The sequence below is a fragment of the Rhinopithecus bieti genome, unplaced genomic scaffold (genome assembly GCF_001698545.2).
Source record: "Rhinopithecus bieti isolate Rb0 unplaced genomic scaffold, ASM169854v2 scaffold_44159, whole genome shotgun sequence".
Classification (NCBI taxonomy): domain Eukaryota; kingdom Metazoa; phylum Chordata; class Mammalia; order Primates; family Cercopithecidae; genus Rhinopithecus; species Rhinopithecus bieti.
In genome coordinates this window covers 585103-600720 of record NW_016818573.1, presented here as the reverse complement: position 1 = coordinate 600720, position 15618 = coordinate 585103, and the positions used below count along the sequence as shown (strand labels likewise).

The 15618-nt window shown below is 53.4% G+C and overlaps 1 protein-coding gene and 1 long non-coding RNA gene across 2 annotated transcripts in view; one reads left to right on the top strand and one right to left on the bottom strand.

Moving 5' to 3' along the window:
* LOC108518654 (uncharacterized) overlaps positions 1 to 15618 on the top strand; it is a 19933-nt gene extending 4315 nt beyond the window's left edge. The window contains exons 2-3 of the long non-coding RNA XR_001882444.1: positions 10412 to 10573; positions 14494 to 15618. This is a non-coding gene — a long non-coding RNA (uncharacterized LOC108518654). The remainder of the gene's footprint in view (positions 1 to 10411; positions 10574 to 14493) is intronic.
* Positions 10570 to 15618, bottom strand: part of PACS1 (phosphofurin acidic cluster sorting protein 1) — a 67026-nt gene continuing 61977 nt past the window's right edge. The window contains exons 23-25 of the mRNA XM_017857190.1: positions 13673 to 13899; positions 12303 to 12422; positions 10570 to 12171 (exon numbers count right to left, since the gene is read on the bottom strand). Of these exons, the coding sequence (XP_017712679.1) occupies positions 12056 to 12171; positions 12303 to 12422; positions 13673 to 13899 (463 nt within the window). The 3' untranslated portion in view covers positions 10570 to 12055. The remainder of the gene's footprint in view (positions 12172 to 12302; positions 12423 to 13672; positions 13900 to 15618) is intronic.

Genomic DNA, 15618 nt, shown 5'->3' with positions numbered 1-15618 from the left:
CCAGGGTGCAGTGGAGTGCCACAATCATAGTTCACTGCAGCCTTGAACTCCTGGGCTCAAGTGATCCTTCCGCCTCAGCCTCTTGAGTAGCTGGGACTATAGGAAGGTGCTCACCATGCCCAGCTAATTTTTATTTTTTGTAGAGATGGGCTGTCCCTCTGTCCCTATGTTGACCAGGCTGTTCTTGAACTACTGGGATCAAGCGATCGTCCCACCTCAGCCTCACAAAGTGCTAGGATTATAGGTGTGAGCCACAGAGCCCGGCCGCCTCTTGTGGCTTTAAAACTTAAGTGGTGCCTGTGCTGTGCACCCTGGATTGAAAGTGCTGTTTCAGTGTCTGTTTTGCAGGTGAAGAAACTGAGGCTCAGAGAAGTGAAAGGTGCCTGCACCTGGCTCAATGGGCTTTTTTGTTTGTTTGTTTGTTTTGAGACAAAGTCTTGCTGTGTTCCCCAGGCAGGAGCGCAGTGGCACGATCTCGGCTCACTGCAACCTCTGCTTCCCAGGTTCATGCCATTCTCCTGCCTCAGCCTCCCGGGTAGCTGGGATTACAAGGGACCTACCACCACACCTGGCTAAGTTTTTGTGTTTTTAGTAGAGATGGAGTTTTACCATGTTGGCCAGGCTGGTCTCAAACTCCTGACCTCAGGTGATCTGCTCGCCTCAGCCTCCCAAAGTGTTGGGATTACAGGCGTGAGCCATTGTGCCTGGCCAAGGAGCACATTTATTTTATCAGCTTTTCCCCGGTAAATGGAGAGAACACTTGTCAATCTTCCTTTGTGACTTGTGCAGTTTCCTTGCTCTGATTGTTCCGCTCACCGTCTGTGGGCTTCAGTGGTTCCTTTGTGATTCTCCTTAGGCACTGGCTGCTCCTCCTGGTGTGCTGGTGGGGGAAGGCTGGGCCTTCCCTGCTGGTTCTCATGCTCTTATCGCTTAGCCTTGCATGTGTTCGGCCCTTTCAGCCACTTGGTTTTTTATCTTGTTTCTGAGGATTGCACTGTGTCTCCCCAAGGAAGAGACTGTTACTTCATCCTGCGCTGTCCTGTGCTCCCCCAGCAGCTGCTGATCTCATGCCAGGCTACTGATGGGCACTGAGTAAATGGAGAATAAAGGAAGAAATCCATGCCCAGTGGTGATTCAGCTCCTTATGCTCTTTCCACAGTGCTCAGCAGCCTCCTGCCATCTCATGCCTGGGAAATTGTTCTTGCTACTTTTAATATTACTGTTTCCTCCCTGAAAATCACTCCCACTTCTCCTATTCCATCCCTTTAGATCCCCGGAAGCCCTCGTCCCACTGAAATCTGCTTTCTTAAATTATTCTTTTTCTTTTGGCTAGCTTCCCTCCCTTTCTCTGAAGTGGCTGGGGCACTTTTGCCAAGGCTATCATCCTACTTGAAATGTCAGCAGATAAGGCGGGGCACAGTGGCCCACGTCTGTAATCCCAGCACTTTGGGAGGCCGAGACGGGTGGATCACTTGAGGTCAGGAGTTTGAGACTAGCCTGGCCAACATGGTGAAACCCCGTCTCTACTAAAAATACAAAAAATTAGTCAGGTGTGGTAGCTTTTGCCTGTAGTCCCAGCTACTTGGGAGGCTGAGGCAGGAGAATCGCTTGAACCTGGGAGGCAGAGGTTGCAGTGAGCCGAGATCGTGCCACTGCACTCCAGTCTGGGCGACAGAGCGAGACTCTGTCTCAAAAAAAAAAAACAAAACAAACAAACAAAAAAAGTCGCACATTCACCCATAAGTGCTCAAGATGGGAGGCTCCTTAAAGACCATGTCTCCCCAGCTTCCTGAGCTTCCTGAGCGGCCCTTGTCTACCTTGGACACCACTAGTTGTTGGTTCTTTCTGCCACTGAGCCAAGAATCAGTCCACTCAAAGCTGTCCCCAGAGGCTTCTGGTTCCTGTCCTGTGGCCATATGGCAAATCTGCACCCTTTCTTCCTTGTGACCTCCCAGCCAGGGTAGCCGGGTCCTGCCCTGCTCAGTGGAGGGACCGCAGGCCTTGGTGTCAGACTCAGCTAAGTTCAAAGCCGCGTTTCTCCATTTGCTAGTGGTGTCGCTTTTTAGGCATGGTCTGTTATTTTACCTGCTTCCTCATCTGTAAAGCAGGGTTCCTATTACCTACTTTGTTGGGTCATCCAGAGAATGCAATAAAAGGGCAGGGCCAGGCACGGTGGCTCACACCTGTAATCCCAGCACTTTGGGAGGTCGAGGTGGGCAGATCACAAAGTCAGGAGATCAAGACCATCCTGGCAAACACGGTGAAATCCCGTCTCTACTAAAAATACAAAAAATTAGCTGGGTGTGGTGGTGGGTGCCTGTAGTCCCAGCTACTTGGGAGGCTGAGGCAGGAGAATGGCGTGAACCTGGGAGGCGGAAGTTGCAGTGAGCCAAGATCACGCCACTGCACTCCAACCTGGGGGACAAAGCGAGACTCCGTCTTAGAAAAAAAAAGGCATAAAGGCTTAACATTAGGCCTTGTACATAACAGACATTCCTAGTGGTTGTTTATTCTCATCACCATCAAGCTTAGCATTCAACAGACCCTGTGCTAGTGAGTGCAAGGTGTGTAAAAAGAATGAGAAATATGGGGCAGCTTCTGCCTGCAGTGTTGTTGGAGAGAGATGCACTCAGAATGAAGGTGAGCCACAAATGAGGTGGCAGAAACTGAACAGAAGCAAGAGTGAGCCGTGTGGCGTGGACAGCAGGTGCCCATGTGATCAGGAAGATCAGCCCAGCGGGGGATGAGCTCTCCTCTCCCCAATGTCAGCTCTCCCACATGGTGGGGAGGCCCACATCTCCATCTCTGGCCCAGATCAGTCCCCTGAGCTCTACCCAGACCCATATATTCCATTTCCAGTTGGAACAGCACTTAGTCCTGTTCAAATCTCCTGCAGGGATGTTCACACAGGGCAGTCAGTCTATCCTGGACTCTCTTTCAACTCTGTTTTCTTTTTTTTGAGACGGAGTTTCACTCTTGTTGCCCAGGCTGGAGTGCAATGGCGCGGTCTCGGCTCACTGTGACCTCTGCCACCCAGGTTCAAGCAATTCTCCTGCTTCAGCCTCCTGAGTAGCTGGGATTACAGGCATGCGCCACCACGCTCAGCTAATTTGTATTTTTAGTAGAGATGGGGTTTCACCATGTTGGTCAGGCTGGTCTCAAACTTCTGACCTCAGGTGATCCGCCCACCTCGGCCTCCCAAAGTGCTGGGATTACAGGTGTGAGCCACCACGCCTGGACTCATTTTTTGAGACAGAGTCTAAGTCTCGCTCTGTCGCCTGCCCAGGCTGGAGTACAGTGGCACGATCTCAGCACACCACAACCTCTGCCTCCCAGGTTCAAGCAATTCTTGTGGCCCAGCTTCTCAAGTAGCTGAGATTATAGTTGCCCACCACTATGCCTGGCTAATTTTTGTATTTTTAGTAGAGATGGGGTTTCACCATGGTGGCCAGACTGGTCTCAAACTCCTGACCTCAAGTGATCTGTCTGCCTTGGCCTCCCAGAGTGCTGGGATTATGGGCATGAGCTGCCATGGCCGGCCTCAACTTTTGTTTTCCAACCAGCTACCAAAACCTGTTAATCCAACCTCTTAAGTCGCTCTCATATTTATCTATTTCCCTCCAACCCTTCCACCTTTACGATGTCCTCATCACATCTTTTCTAAATGGCTGCTGCAGCCCTCAAGCTCATCTGCCGGTCTGCAGAGCAGGTCTTGTTTCTCCTGGCGTGTTGTAGTAAGGAGATCTTTCTAAAATCTGTCGTCTCACTTCTCTGCCTAGGTCCGTTTGCCAGCTGTCCTGTCTCTTGGGACAGAGTGTACAATTCTTGCTCCGGCCCACAGTAGTTAACAGTAACAGCTATGAGGCTCCTCAGGGCCTGGACTCTTCCTCTGCTCCTGCCCCCTCACTCACCATCACTATCATCTCCAGCCTCACTGAGCCCTGTGTGGTTCTCAGCATCAGCCACATTCTCCCTTATCTCTGCTTTTGACACATGCTACTTCCTATGCCCAGAATATCCATCCTTGTCAGATGTCTTCAGGATGCCACTCAGGTGTCATGCCCTTTGGGACATCTTCTTGGACACCTCTTCCTGCAGGGTGGACATCCCTCCTGTGTGCACCAGTGCAACCTGTCACGCTGTGTGGCGATGGTCTGTTTTTCTCCCCTACTGGCCTTAGAGTTCCTGTATAGGTTGGGACCCAACCTAGGTTCATGCTGTACCTAGGACACGAACTAGTAGGAAGTTAATAAAAGCCAGATATATAGATGGTTGGGAAGATGGGATCCGAGTAGGGCCCTGAGATATAGCCCGAGTCAGATGATGGGATTTAGAAACCTGATCTCTTCTCAGCCGATCTGTGTGCACTGGACAAGTGACTTAACCCTCACTCACGCATTGAACCAACCTTTATCAAGGGTCCACCACGTGCCAGGGTGCTGGGTACTGCAGCAATGAGTCCAGCGGCTCGAGTCTCTGTCCTCCTGGAGCTCTCATTCGAATGTAGTACAGAGACATTTGCTGCAGGTAACAGTGAACTCTATGACTGAAGAGATGACAGACAGAGGCTAACAACTAGGCTTTAGGTGGGGTGGTTGGGGAAGGCTCTTGGAGGAGGTATACAAAGTCCACATCATAAAGGAGAAGGAGCTTACTCTGGGCTTGGGAGAGGGATGTGAGCACTGAAAGGTCAGGTGTGGCTCGAGGGTGGTGAGCATGGGAGGGGGAAAGCAACTAGAAGTGAAGCTAGTGAGTCAGGTGGAGCCAGACCATGGGCCTGGTGGACAACGGTTGGCCTCTATTCAGAGGGCACTGGGAGGACAGGACGATGAAGGACTCTATGCGAGGAAGGTGCCCTGGCTTACAGTTGGAAACAAGTGTTTGGGAGGCAGCATGGACAAGAGTTGCTGATGGATTGGGAGGGGTCGTGCAGGATGAGTCCGGGTTTCTGGCTGGAGTAACAAGATGGATGTTGGTGCCATTACCCCCTAGGGAAGATCAAGGGAAATCAGGAGTCTTGCTTTGGCCATGTGAAGTCTGGGGTGACTGTGAGTGTTCAAGTCGCAAAGTAAGTGGTTAGATGGGAGGCTCTAGAGTCGGGAGGGGAGGCTCTGACCTTTGGTTTCCTCCTTTGCAAAAGGAAGCATCAGCAGAATTGATTTCACAGGGAGGGCTGCTCTAAGGACTTGATGAAATAAACCATGTAAGGCACTCAGCAGCAGCCTGGCTCAAAGGAAATGCCCTGTAGGTGATGGTGACAGCTATTAATGCTATCAATCCTTGGACACAGCAGGTAAAAGGGGTGGTGAAAGAAGCAGTTTAAAGATTAGTCTGAAACCTCCTGTACAGGAGAATCCCAGATGATGCATGTAGGGATAATCAACCCCTCACCTGAGTGTGGGCTGCACCAGCGACTTCCTTCCAAAGAGAACAGCATGGGAGCAGGTGTGTGGGACTTCACAGTGAGGAGCCCAGGTCAACCTCATCAGTGATGTCACGTTGACAGCATGTGCCCTTGACAGGCTGCACTGAGAAGGGCATTCACCTTTGAGGTCTTCCTCCCCACAACACAACCTATAACCTCCGTCCAGCCACGAGAAGAACATCAGACAATCCCCACTTGAGGGACATTCTACAAAATGCCTGACCAATACCCCTCAAAACTGTCAAGGTCATCAAAAATAGAGATCAAAACGTCTGAGAAAATGTCACAGCCCAAAGGAGCCTAAGAAGACATCATGGGCCAGATGTGTTGGTTCACGCCTGTAATCCTAGCACTTTGGGAAGCCAAAGTAGGAAGATTAATAATTGAGGTCAGTTGAAGACCCTATCTCTACCAAAAAATGAAACAAAACAAATAGCCAGGTGTAGTGACACATGCCTGTAGTCCCAGATACCCAAAAGGCTGAGGTGGGAGGATGGCTTCAGCCCAGGAGTTCCAGGCTGCAGTGAACTAAGATGGCACCACTGCACTCCAGCCTGGGCAACAAAGCAAGACCTGGTCTCTAAAATCAACAAAAAAGAAGACACAATGACCAAGCGTAGTATGGCATTCTGGGTGGGAGTCTGCAATGAAGGACATTAGGGAAAAACTAAGGACATATGCATAAAATAGGGACATTTATTTATTTATTTATTTGAGACAGAGTCTCACTCTGTTGCCCAGGTTGGAGTGCAGTGGTACAATCTCGGCTCACTGCAACCTCTGCCTCCCAGGTTCAAGCAATTTTCTTGCTTCAGCCTCTCGAGTAGCTGAGATTACAGGTGCCCGCCACCATGCCCGGCTAATTTTTGTATTTTCAGTAGAGACGGGATTTCACCACATTGGCCAGGCTGGTCTTGAACTCCTGACCTCAGATGATCCACCTGCCCCGGCCTCCCAAAGTGCTGGGATTACAGGCGTGAACCACTGGGCTCAGCCAAAATAGGAACTTTAGTTAATAATCGTGCATCATGATTGGCTCGCTAGTTATGACAAATATACATGAATGTAACATGTTAACGTTAAGGTAAACTGGCAGGGCGGTATATAGCCACTCTTTCTACTATTTTTGCAACTTCTCTGCAAATCTAAAGGTATTCTAAAACCACATACTTAAAAATAAAACCAGTCTGGAGTTGGTGTGCAGGTTAGATAGAGGCTCTTCCCCTTTCTGCACCAAAATGCCATCCCTTTGCCTTTAGTCTCTGGTGGACCTGTGGGCAGCTCTGCTCTGGCCCAGCCTTAATTCCTGGTGACTGGGCAGAGCTACTTCAGGGTCTGAGTCAGCACCTTCCACCTGAGTTGCCTGGTGCTCCAAACTGTTGCTACACAGCTGATTTCCTTGTCTCTGTTGGGGTCGGAGTCTATCTTCTTACTTCTGAGCCTATGAGAAAACCCAGGTGTCTTTTGGGCTAAGGCATCAGTTAAAATGTCTTGCGTAGCACATCTGGATTTGGGACCCAATTCCAGCAGCAAGAGGGAACTTCATTCTGTAAATGAATATTTATTGTGCACCTGTGATGGGCCAAGCAGTATTTTGGGTGCCAAGGACGTAACAGGGAAAAACGTTTCCTCTTTTCTTGGAGCTTGCATTCTTGTGGGAGAGACAAATGAATAATGAATGCCAAGGAGTGGGAAATATGAATAAGAAATAAAAAAAGAGGGGTCAGAGAAGGGAAGGCCTCCTGAGGTGACATTTCAGCCAAGACCTGAATGAGGGAGCAAGCCACATGGGCCTGGGGGCAGCAGCAAGATGGACAGGACCAAAGGTCCATGCAAAGGCCCTGAGGCCGAGTGGTGTTTGAGGAATGTTGAGAGGCCAGTGAGGAGGGGAAGCGTAAGAGGGATTAAGATCTGGCAGCTCCTGGGAGGTCAGACCATGTGGGCCCCTCACAGGTGAGGCTTCAGCTTACATGCCTAGGGTGGGACACTGCACAGCCTGGATCAGCAATCCAACACCATCTGCTCAGCTCTGAAAGATCTCTCTGGCTATTAAGTGGAGAACAGGCTACGGGGAGAAGAGGGTGTGAGCAGGGATAATTAGGAGCCTATTGCAATATCCAGACAAGAGATAATCGCAGTAGAGGAAGGGGCGAGGCACTGTCAGGGTAAGCCTGGAGGATTTGCTCATGGATTGGATAGTGGGTACAAGAGAAACAGGAATCGAGGAGGATTCAACAGTTTTCGGCCTCAGAACTGAAGAATAGAGTTTGCATTTACTAGGAGGTAAGTCTCCCCAGGGGAGCACGTTTCACACCATGGGGCTGAGTGAGCTCCCTTTAGGGCTGAGTGTGGGGAGACAGGAGGCTAGATTAGAGGCTGAAGCCCCAAGTCCTCCAGGGTTTCGAGGCTAGGAAGCTGAGGACACTGTAGCAAGGGAGGCCAAGAAGGAGAGGCCAGGGAGGTGAGAGGAGAGCGCAGAGCTGTCCACAGGCCAGGTGAAAAGACTCCAGCAGGTGATTATTTGCATCCAATGCTACTGAGAGGACTGGGCAACCCAGGTCACTGGCAACCTTGAAAAGGAAACTTTGGGCAGGACTGTGAGGAAAAAAACGGAAGGGAGTGGGCAGAAATGGAGACGGGGAACACACACAGCTCTTTGGAAGAGTTTTGCTCTAAGGGGAGCAGAGACAAAGAATGGCAGCTGAAGGGAATCTGGAAGTCTCTGGTCTTTAATATTGAGCTATATCCACTTGGAATGCGTGTAAGTGGGTAGAAAGTCCCGGCAGAGGGGAGAACCCCCGGTGCAGGAGAGAGGACGACTGTAGGAGCAAAGCCCTCAAGGAGTGGAGAGGGATAGGCCCCGAAGATGGGAGCAGGGTGGGGCATTTATTGCCACAGAAGGGGAGGCTGAGGATATGGTGTCAGATGTAGACGGGCTGAGAGTTCACCCTTCACCCTCTCTCCTAGGTCTAAGCCAGAACATAAGAGGGCCAGAAGCTGGGGTCCAAGTCTACTTGTCCCACCCCCTCCACTGGAGCTCCCTGGCCCCCAGCTCCGTACAGCTCCTGCCCTGTAGCCCTTACCTGGCTGTGCTCTGGGAAGTCCTCGTGGGCACTTCACCCTGCTCTGCAGCCACACTCACGCCCTGGGTCCAGGTCACACTAGGCATGATGTGTTTCTCCTGGGCTTTCCTCTCACCAGCCCCGCTATCACCTCATTTAGAAGGCAGGCATGATTTTCATTTTCTAGGCTCAGGGAGTTTGCACAGAGACACACAGCTGGGTCCCTGAGCCTCTCTATGTGAGGAATTCTGGGCACAGGGCTTGGGGAACCCAAGACTGAGGCCAGTAACAGCAGGCTCTGGATGGCCATCAACTCCTCTGGGGCTGTACCTGCAGGGCAAGGATGCCAAGCGCTGCCCCTCCTGCAAGCCTTCACCTCTGGGCACTTTTTTTTTTTTTTGAGACAGAGTCTCATTCTGTCGTCCAGGCTGGAGTGTGGTGGCATGATCTCGGCTCACTGCGACCTTTGCCTCCTGGGTTCAAGCGATTCTCTTGCCTCAGCCTCCTGAGTAACTGAGATTACAGGCACATACCACCATGCCCAGCAATTTTTTTTTTTTTTTTTTTTTTGAGTGGAGTCTCACTCTGTCGCCAGGCTGGGGTACAGTGGCGCAATCTCAGCTCACTGCAACCTCCACCTCCTGGGTTCAAGTGATTCTCCTGCCTCAGCCTCCCAAGTAGCTGGGATTACAGGCACATGCCATCACACCCAGCTAATTTTTGTATTTTTAGTAGAGACGGGGTTTCACCACGTTGGCCAGGAGGTCTTCATCTCCTACCTCATGATCCGCCCACCTCAGCCTCCCGAAGTGCTGGGATTACAGGTGTGACCCACCGCACCCAGCCGCTTTTCTGTATTTTTTTAGTAGAGACGGGGTTTTGCAACATTGCCCAGGCTGGTCTCAAACTCCTGAGTTCAGGCAATCCGCCTGCCTTGGCCTCCCAAAGTCCTAGTATTACAGGCATGAGCCACTGCGCCAGGCCACCTCTGGGCCCTTCTTCATGCGGGAGGCTGTCTGTGCAGGCCTGTCTTGGAAGCCAGGGGAAGAACCGGGTGCCCAGGGAACAGCGGCTACTACTGCTTTCCATCTCTAAGTCAAGGGCAGGCAGGAAAGGGATGGACCTCAGATGGAACACAGATGGACCTCAGCCCTATTCCCTCCACCTGCAGAGGCAAAGACCCCACTGGCTCAGACTTCACCAACCTGGAGCAGGGGAGAGAAGCTAAGTTCTAACCTTTGATCAGAAGANACCCAGCTAATTTTGTATTTTAGTAGAGACGGGGTTTCACCACGTTGGCCAGGAGGTCTTCATCTCCTACCTCATGATCCGCCCACCTCAGCCTCCCGAAGTGCTGGGATTACAGGTGTGACCCACCGCACCCAGCCGCTTTTCTGTATTTTTTTAGTAGAGACGGGGTTTTGCAACATTGCCCAGGCTGGTCTCAAACTCCTGAGTTCAGGCAATCCGCCTGCCTTGGCCTCCCAAAGTCCTAGTATTACAGGCATGAGCCACTGCGCCAGGCCACCTCTGGGCCCTTCTTCATGCGGGAGGCTGTCTGTGCAGGCCTGTCTTGGAAGCCAGGGGAAGAACCGGGTGCCCAGGGAACAGCGGCTACTACTGCTTTCCATCTCTAAGTCAAGGGCAGGCAGGAAAGGGATGGACCTCAGATGGAACACAGATGGACCTCAGCCCTATTCCCTCCACCTGCAGAGGCAAAGACCCCACTGGCTCAGACTTCACCAACCTGGAGCAGGGGAGAGAAGCTAAGTTCTAACCTTTGATCAGAAGATGGGGAAGCCACACTCAACACGTCACTGCCTTGGGAAGTGGGATTTGGGGATGGTGGGTCCTGGGGAGAAACAGGCTTTTGGTGTGGAAATGGCATCTTTCCTGTTTCCGACCTCTGCCTGCCTCATGCCAGGTGAGACACCTTCATGCCTGTTTCCATGACTGAGAACATGGGAGTATGCTCCTTTCCACCCACGTTCCTGGCGGATTTTCACCGGAGTTGGGCTGCACTGTGGAGAAGGGGTTGGGCGGCTCCTGTGGCACAGTGAGGGAGCACAGAAGCCCAAGGCAGTCGGTAAGAAATCACCAGTTTATTGAATGAAAAACCCAACATCAACTCAGTCCCTCCCACCCCCATCTCCTCTCTCTGGCCCAGGAGACGCTCAGGACAGCAGGGCTGAGCCCTGGGAAGTGCACGAGGAGAGCTTGGGGGAGGTATGGAGAATGAGAAAAATACTTTCAAAATGGAGTTCTGTGCAAAAACTTCTGGGAAGGATTGAGAGAACAAGAGAAAAGCTCCAAAGGGGCTGTGGGGTGCGGAGGGCTGGGCTGAGGGGCGTGGAGGGCTGGGCTGGGGGACGCGGAGGGCTGGGCTGGGGCCCTGTGTCCTCAACCACTCCTGAGAACATGGACGGTCAAGACTGAGGGGCTCAGACCCCCAGTTGGTGAGAGGGAGGTGACAGGGAGGGAAGGAGCCTGCTGGAGGGAAACCTGGCTGGGAGGCTGGTTCTGGGCCCAGGCTGGGGCCTAAGGAGGGGGAAGAACACAGCAAGGAAAGGCAGACAAAATGACACAGTGGGAGGAGGGAGATGAATGGGAGATGAAATGGGATGTCTGAGGGGCCACAGATAGCATATATGGTGGTGGCGGTCTGCCTCCCATCTCTCCAAGTCCAGGCAGAGCTGTGCTGGGTGAGGGGCTGGGAGACAGAGGCAGGAGCATCATCAACAAGGGCTGAAGTCATGAAGACAATGACTGGTACACAGGGTGTGTCACACGGTACAACCAAGAGACTTGGTGTGCAAAGAATCGAAGAAACACTCAGGACACACACGACATCTGCAGGGAACCTGGGGGTGGTGAGGAAGTCGTGCACGGGTGGTGGGAGAAACTGTGAGGCCCCTCTGTCCTCGAAACACTGTCACCATAGCAACAGGGTCCTGGAGGTGGGGGAGCTGCCTCCTGCCCCTGTGAGCTGTGGAGCAGGAGTCCCGTGGGCTCAGGGTGCCCCCTTACCCTCCCTTGGGAAGCTCTGGGGCAGGTGGAGAACCCCACAAGAGTGGAAAGTGGCCCTGGGTCCTGCTGGAGGAGGCAGAGTGAGTGGATCTGGCAGCTGCGTCTTAGAGGACACCCTGGTGGCTGGAGGGGCCAGGGGAGGACTAGACTCTCCTGCTAGGGACCAGGATTCCAGCTTTCCCATTTCCGGGAAGGGAGCTGATACCACAAGAAGGAAGTTGGAAATCTGATGAAGGAAGGCCTGGAGTACTACTCAGTCCCGGGGACTATGGGTACCAGAAGGCAAAACCATCACGCCCTGGGCCTGGAGCAGGAGGGAGAAGGGGAAAAGCAGGAATGAGGAGGGGCTGTGCAGGGATGGGTTGGAGGGGAGGGGAGAGGAGGCGTCCCTGTGCCAGTGTCCTTTGGGACCCGGGCGAGTGAGAGGCAGACCCTGGTGCCAGGGAAGGGATGCTGGGCCCGGGCCTGCTGGCCTCCCCCTGCCCGCAGGCGGTGAGGCTGGTGGCAGTGCCAGGAGGGAAAGTGGCTGGGAGACAGGGCCTCAGGTGGCCTTGCTGCCACTGAAGAGTCCCACTGGAAAGTGCTTGACATGGGTGGGCCACTGGGCTGCCAGCTGGAAGAACTTGATGTCACTCCACTCGACCCCATCGATGGACACTGGGGGTGACAGGGAGAGGAGTGGTGACTGAACTGCTCAGGCCATCTCCCCAGGGCCCCTAGGGAAGGGCCATTGCCTGCCTCCCTCTCCAGTCCCTTTCTTGCCCTCCCGGCCCTGCCCGCCCTCGCACCTCTCAGCATAGTCTGCTGCTGCTTGGCTGAGCAGATGAGGCGGCTGATGCCTTCAATGACCTGGCTCTTAGAATCCACCTCCTTTTCTCGTGGTTTCTTGCTCAGGAAGATGGTGGGAACTGGAAAGCAAGCAAGGCCACCTGTGTCCCAGCCCCTGGGGAAGCCATCACCCCTCTCCTCCCCAGCCCCCACTGTTCCCTTCTTCCTGTGGCGAGGGGAGGTGATCTGCAAAGCAGCCCATCCTCCCTGGCACTGGGCTGCGGGTCAGGATCTTTAGGTTCCTGACCCAGTCCCAGCACTGGGCTGGTGACTTTGGCTAAGGTCCCACTCTTCCCCCTGGGGCTCGATATCTTCGCCTGTTCAGTGAAGACCTTGGTCCAGATGGTCTCTGAAGTCCTTTCCAGCTGGAACGTTCTAGGCAGCCTGTGGGGCAGGGGCCTGCCTCCCTATCAGGCGCGTGCTCTGTGCAGGAGCCAGTGGAGCATGAGTTTGTCCTCATGCTGCCCTGGGGATGCCAGAGAGTGCTCCCCGTTCCACTCCCACTTCAGAAAGGAAGTAAGGACAGGGAGGGCACTGCTGAGCCCCTTGCAAGTTTCCGTGCTGCAGGCCGTGGGTTTTGGCTGTGGGCCTGGCACAACCCCCTGCCTGATCCCCCTTCAGGGGAACTCTGCAGAGGGGAGGCACACACAGAAATAGGCACAGCTGCTTTGGAGCACCCAAAGGTGGCAGGGTCAGGGTCATGCCAGCGCTCCAGGTGCATAGCCAGTTGTGAGTCCCCAGCTGACACCAATGGTGGCAGGCACTGCGCAGCACTGGCCCAGCCATGGGGGTTCCTGCCTTACTCCCATGCACAGGAGCTGGGCCAGCTCCAACTCTACCTCCAGCTCCTTAAGCTACCCCTTCTATCCAGAATGGACTGTATGCCCCTTAATCCTGAAAACACAACCACCTCCTTTTGCTCATGAAGCCTCTTTGGAGCGGCCTCCAGGGCTGGGTGCAAGTGCTCTGCTCCTGCGTCACAGTGACCCGGAGCTGTGGTAGAGAGAGGCCTCTCCCTGTCTGCAGTCCATCCCAGACAGCAGTGGCCAGAAAGGCCCCCTTCAATACAGAGCGGCCGCTGCCTCAGCCCCAAAGTGCTTTAGCTCAGCAGACAGTGACCAAGCAACTCTCTGCAGCCTCGGTTTCCCGCATGACAGAAGGAATGGCCTTGTCTCTCAAGGGGAGGTGGGACTGCCCCCTGCACCCCATGCCAGACCATGGGATGCTTCTTCATCCCAAATATCCCAAAAGCAGATTTATTCCCAGACCCTGAAAGAGGAGAAGGGAGGCCTGGTGGCCCCTGGTCTTCCCTGTCCTTGGGGGCACTTACCTTTCTTGTTCTTTTCTTTGGTGACCACAGTCATGGCCATGGTGCCAGAAAGCTGGGCTTCCCCACTATGGGGCAGGCGGGACACCTGCACCGAGCGGAAGACACTCTTGAGGGTGTTCTTCGAGCTGGCGTCCCTCTTGTCGCCATCCCTCCTCCGCTCCCCGGGGTGGCCCAGCCAGTAGTCCACCTGGAGGCCGATCACATCCCCATATGGGCTATTAGGGCTCCTGAGGAAAGGGAACAAAGAGGAGAGGTGAGCTCTGCCTTCAGCTCCCAACTACATGGGCCCAGTGGGGTAGGGGCCACGCCAGCCCCGGGAGGGCAGGCTGAAGAAGGCTGCGGCTCTGTTCCCTCCAGACACACAGAGCAGCTCATGTGGGAGAGGGGAATCAGGCTGATTTGAAAACAAAGCCGGGGAGAATAAAGGCCCAAGTCACAAAAAGGAAACCGAATAAAAGCTTCACAGGATGACGAGGGCAGCAGAGGAGGAAGCTTTATGAAGGAAGAAAGTGTGTGTGTACGTAAGTGCATGCGCACACATGCATATTCACACAACGCACGCACACATACACAAAACGCACGCGCACACACACACATGCACACACGCCCAGCAGAAGCCCCTGTGGGTGGCTCCAGTGCAGCCTCAGGACAGTGGCTGGTGCCACCTGACCTGTAGCTTTCTCCTTTTCATGGCACTCTTAGCTCAGCAATAATTTTAGCTCCTGGGAAAAGGGCTGATGTGTCTTGAAAGGAGGTGTCAGACACAATAGGTACACAGGCTAGGAAAGTCATCTGACTTTTCTCTTTCTGCCTCATTTCAGAGGTTCCATCAAAAAACAGGATTAACTCGGAAGGGAAAGGAGGTGGAGGGAAGGGTTGTTGCCAAGGCTGCCCAAATCCATGCTGGACAGAAACCCTTCTGCTGAGCGGCAAGATGAGAGAAAACGCCTCCAGGAGGCCAGGAACCTGAGGTCCCCAGAGCAGAATCTGGCCAAGTGAGTACTTCCTCCTTTCCTCCTACTGTTCCCTCCAGAAGACCCTGGAGGCAAGTGCCCTGAGGAGCAAAGGGTGAGGGAGACCAGGGACTGGGATTCTAGCTCTGGGGCAGGCCTCGTACCACCCAATACCTCACTGGCACTTCAGGGGAAGTCACCGGCCAATGCCATCCTCTCTGTTGCTACAAGGAAAGGGAAGAGGGGAAGGTGGAAGGCAGCAAAATGGGGGAAGGGAGGAAGGCTGCTCCCTCCCAGCGCTGACCATGCCTGCTCTCCTCACCTCAGCTTCTTCTTGTCAGGAGCCCACCCCTCCACCCTCCCTCTGCCCCCTGCTCCTGGACCCTTGATCTAAACTGTAGATACTTGAGATCCTAAAGACAGGCACTGACATGCATGTTCTTTTTCTCTTCTTTTTTTAAAGACATGGATTGCTTCCTTTAGAGAGGCCCTCTGACTGTCACCAAAGGAGACAATCCACATCTCTAAAAAAGAAGAAAAAAGGAGGACCCTAGAAAGGACAGCCCAATCCACGTCACTATGTGGCCCAGGCCTAGCTTTGAACTCCTGGGCTCAAGCCATCCTCTGGCCTTGGCCTCCAGAGTGACTGGAACTACAGGATGAGCCAGCGCGCTCGGTTTCCATGTTCTTATGTAACCTGCTTCACAGTCCTGCAAGGTGGCCATTTCACCTCTCTTCATTAGATGAAATTCAAGTTCAGTAACCTGTCCAAGCTAAGGCAGTGGACAGACAGAAGACAGAACCACTCAAATCCACGTGTGTTTTATTTCCCAAGTGTCATGCTCTTTCTACCACTTGGGAGGTCCCATAACAAGACACTTGCACAGCACTTTACAGGCCTCTCTGCCAACACTGTCTCATTCAGCCCAATACTGTGAAACAGGGCAGAAAGTGTCCTCCCATGACTAGGCCGGCTAGTGACATGTCTCTGAA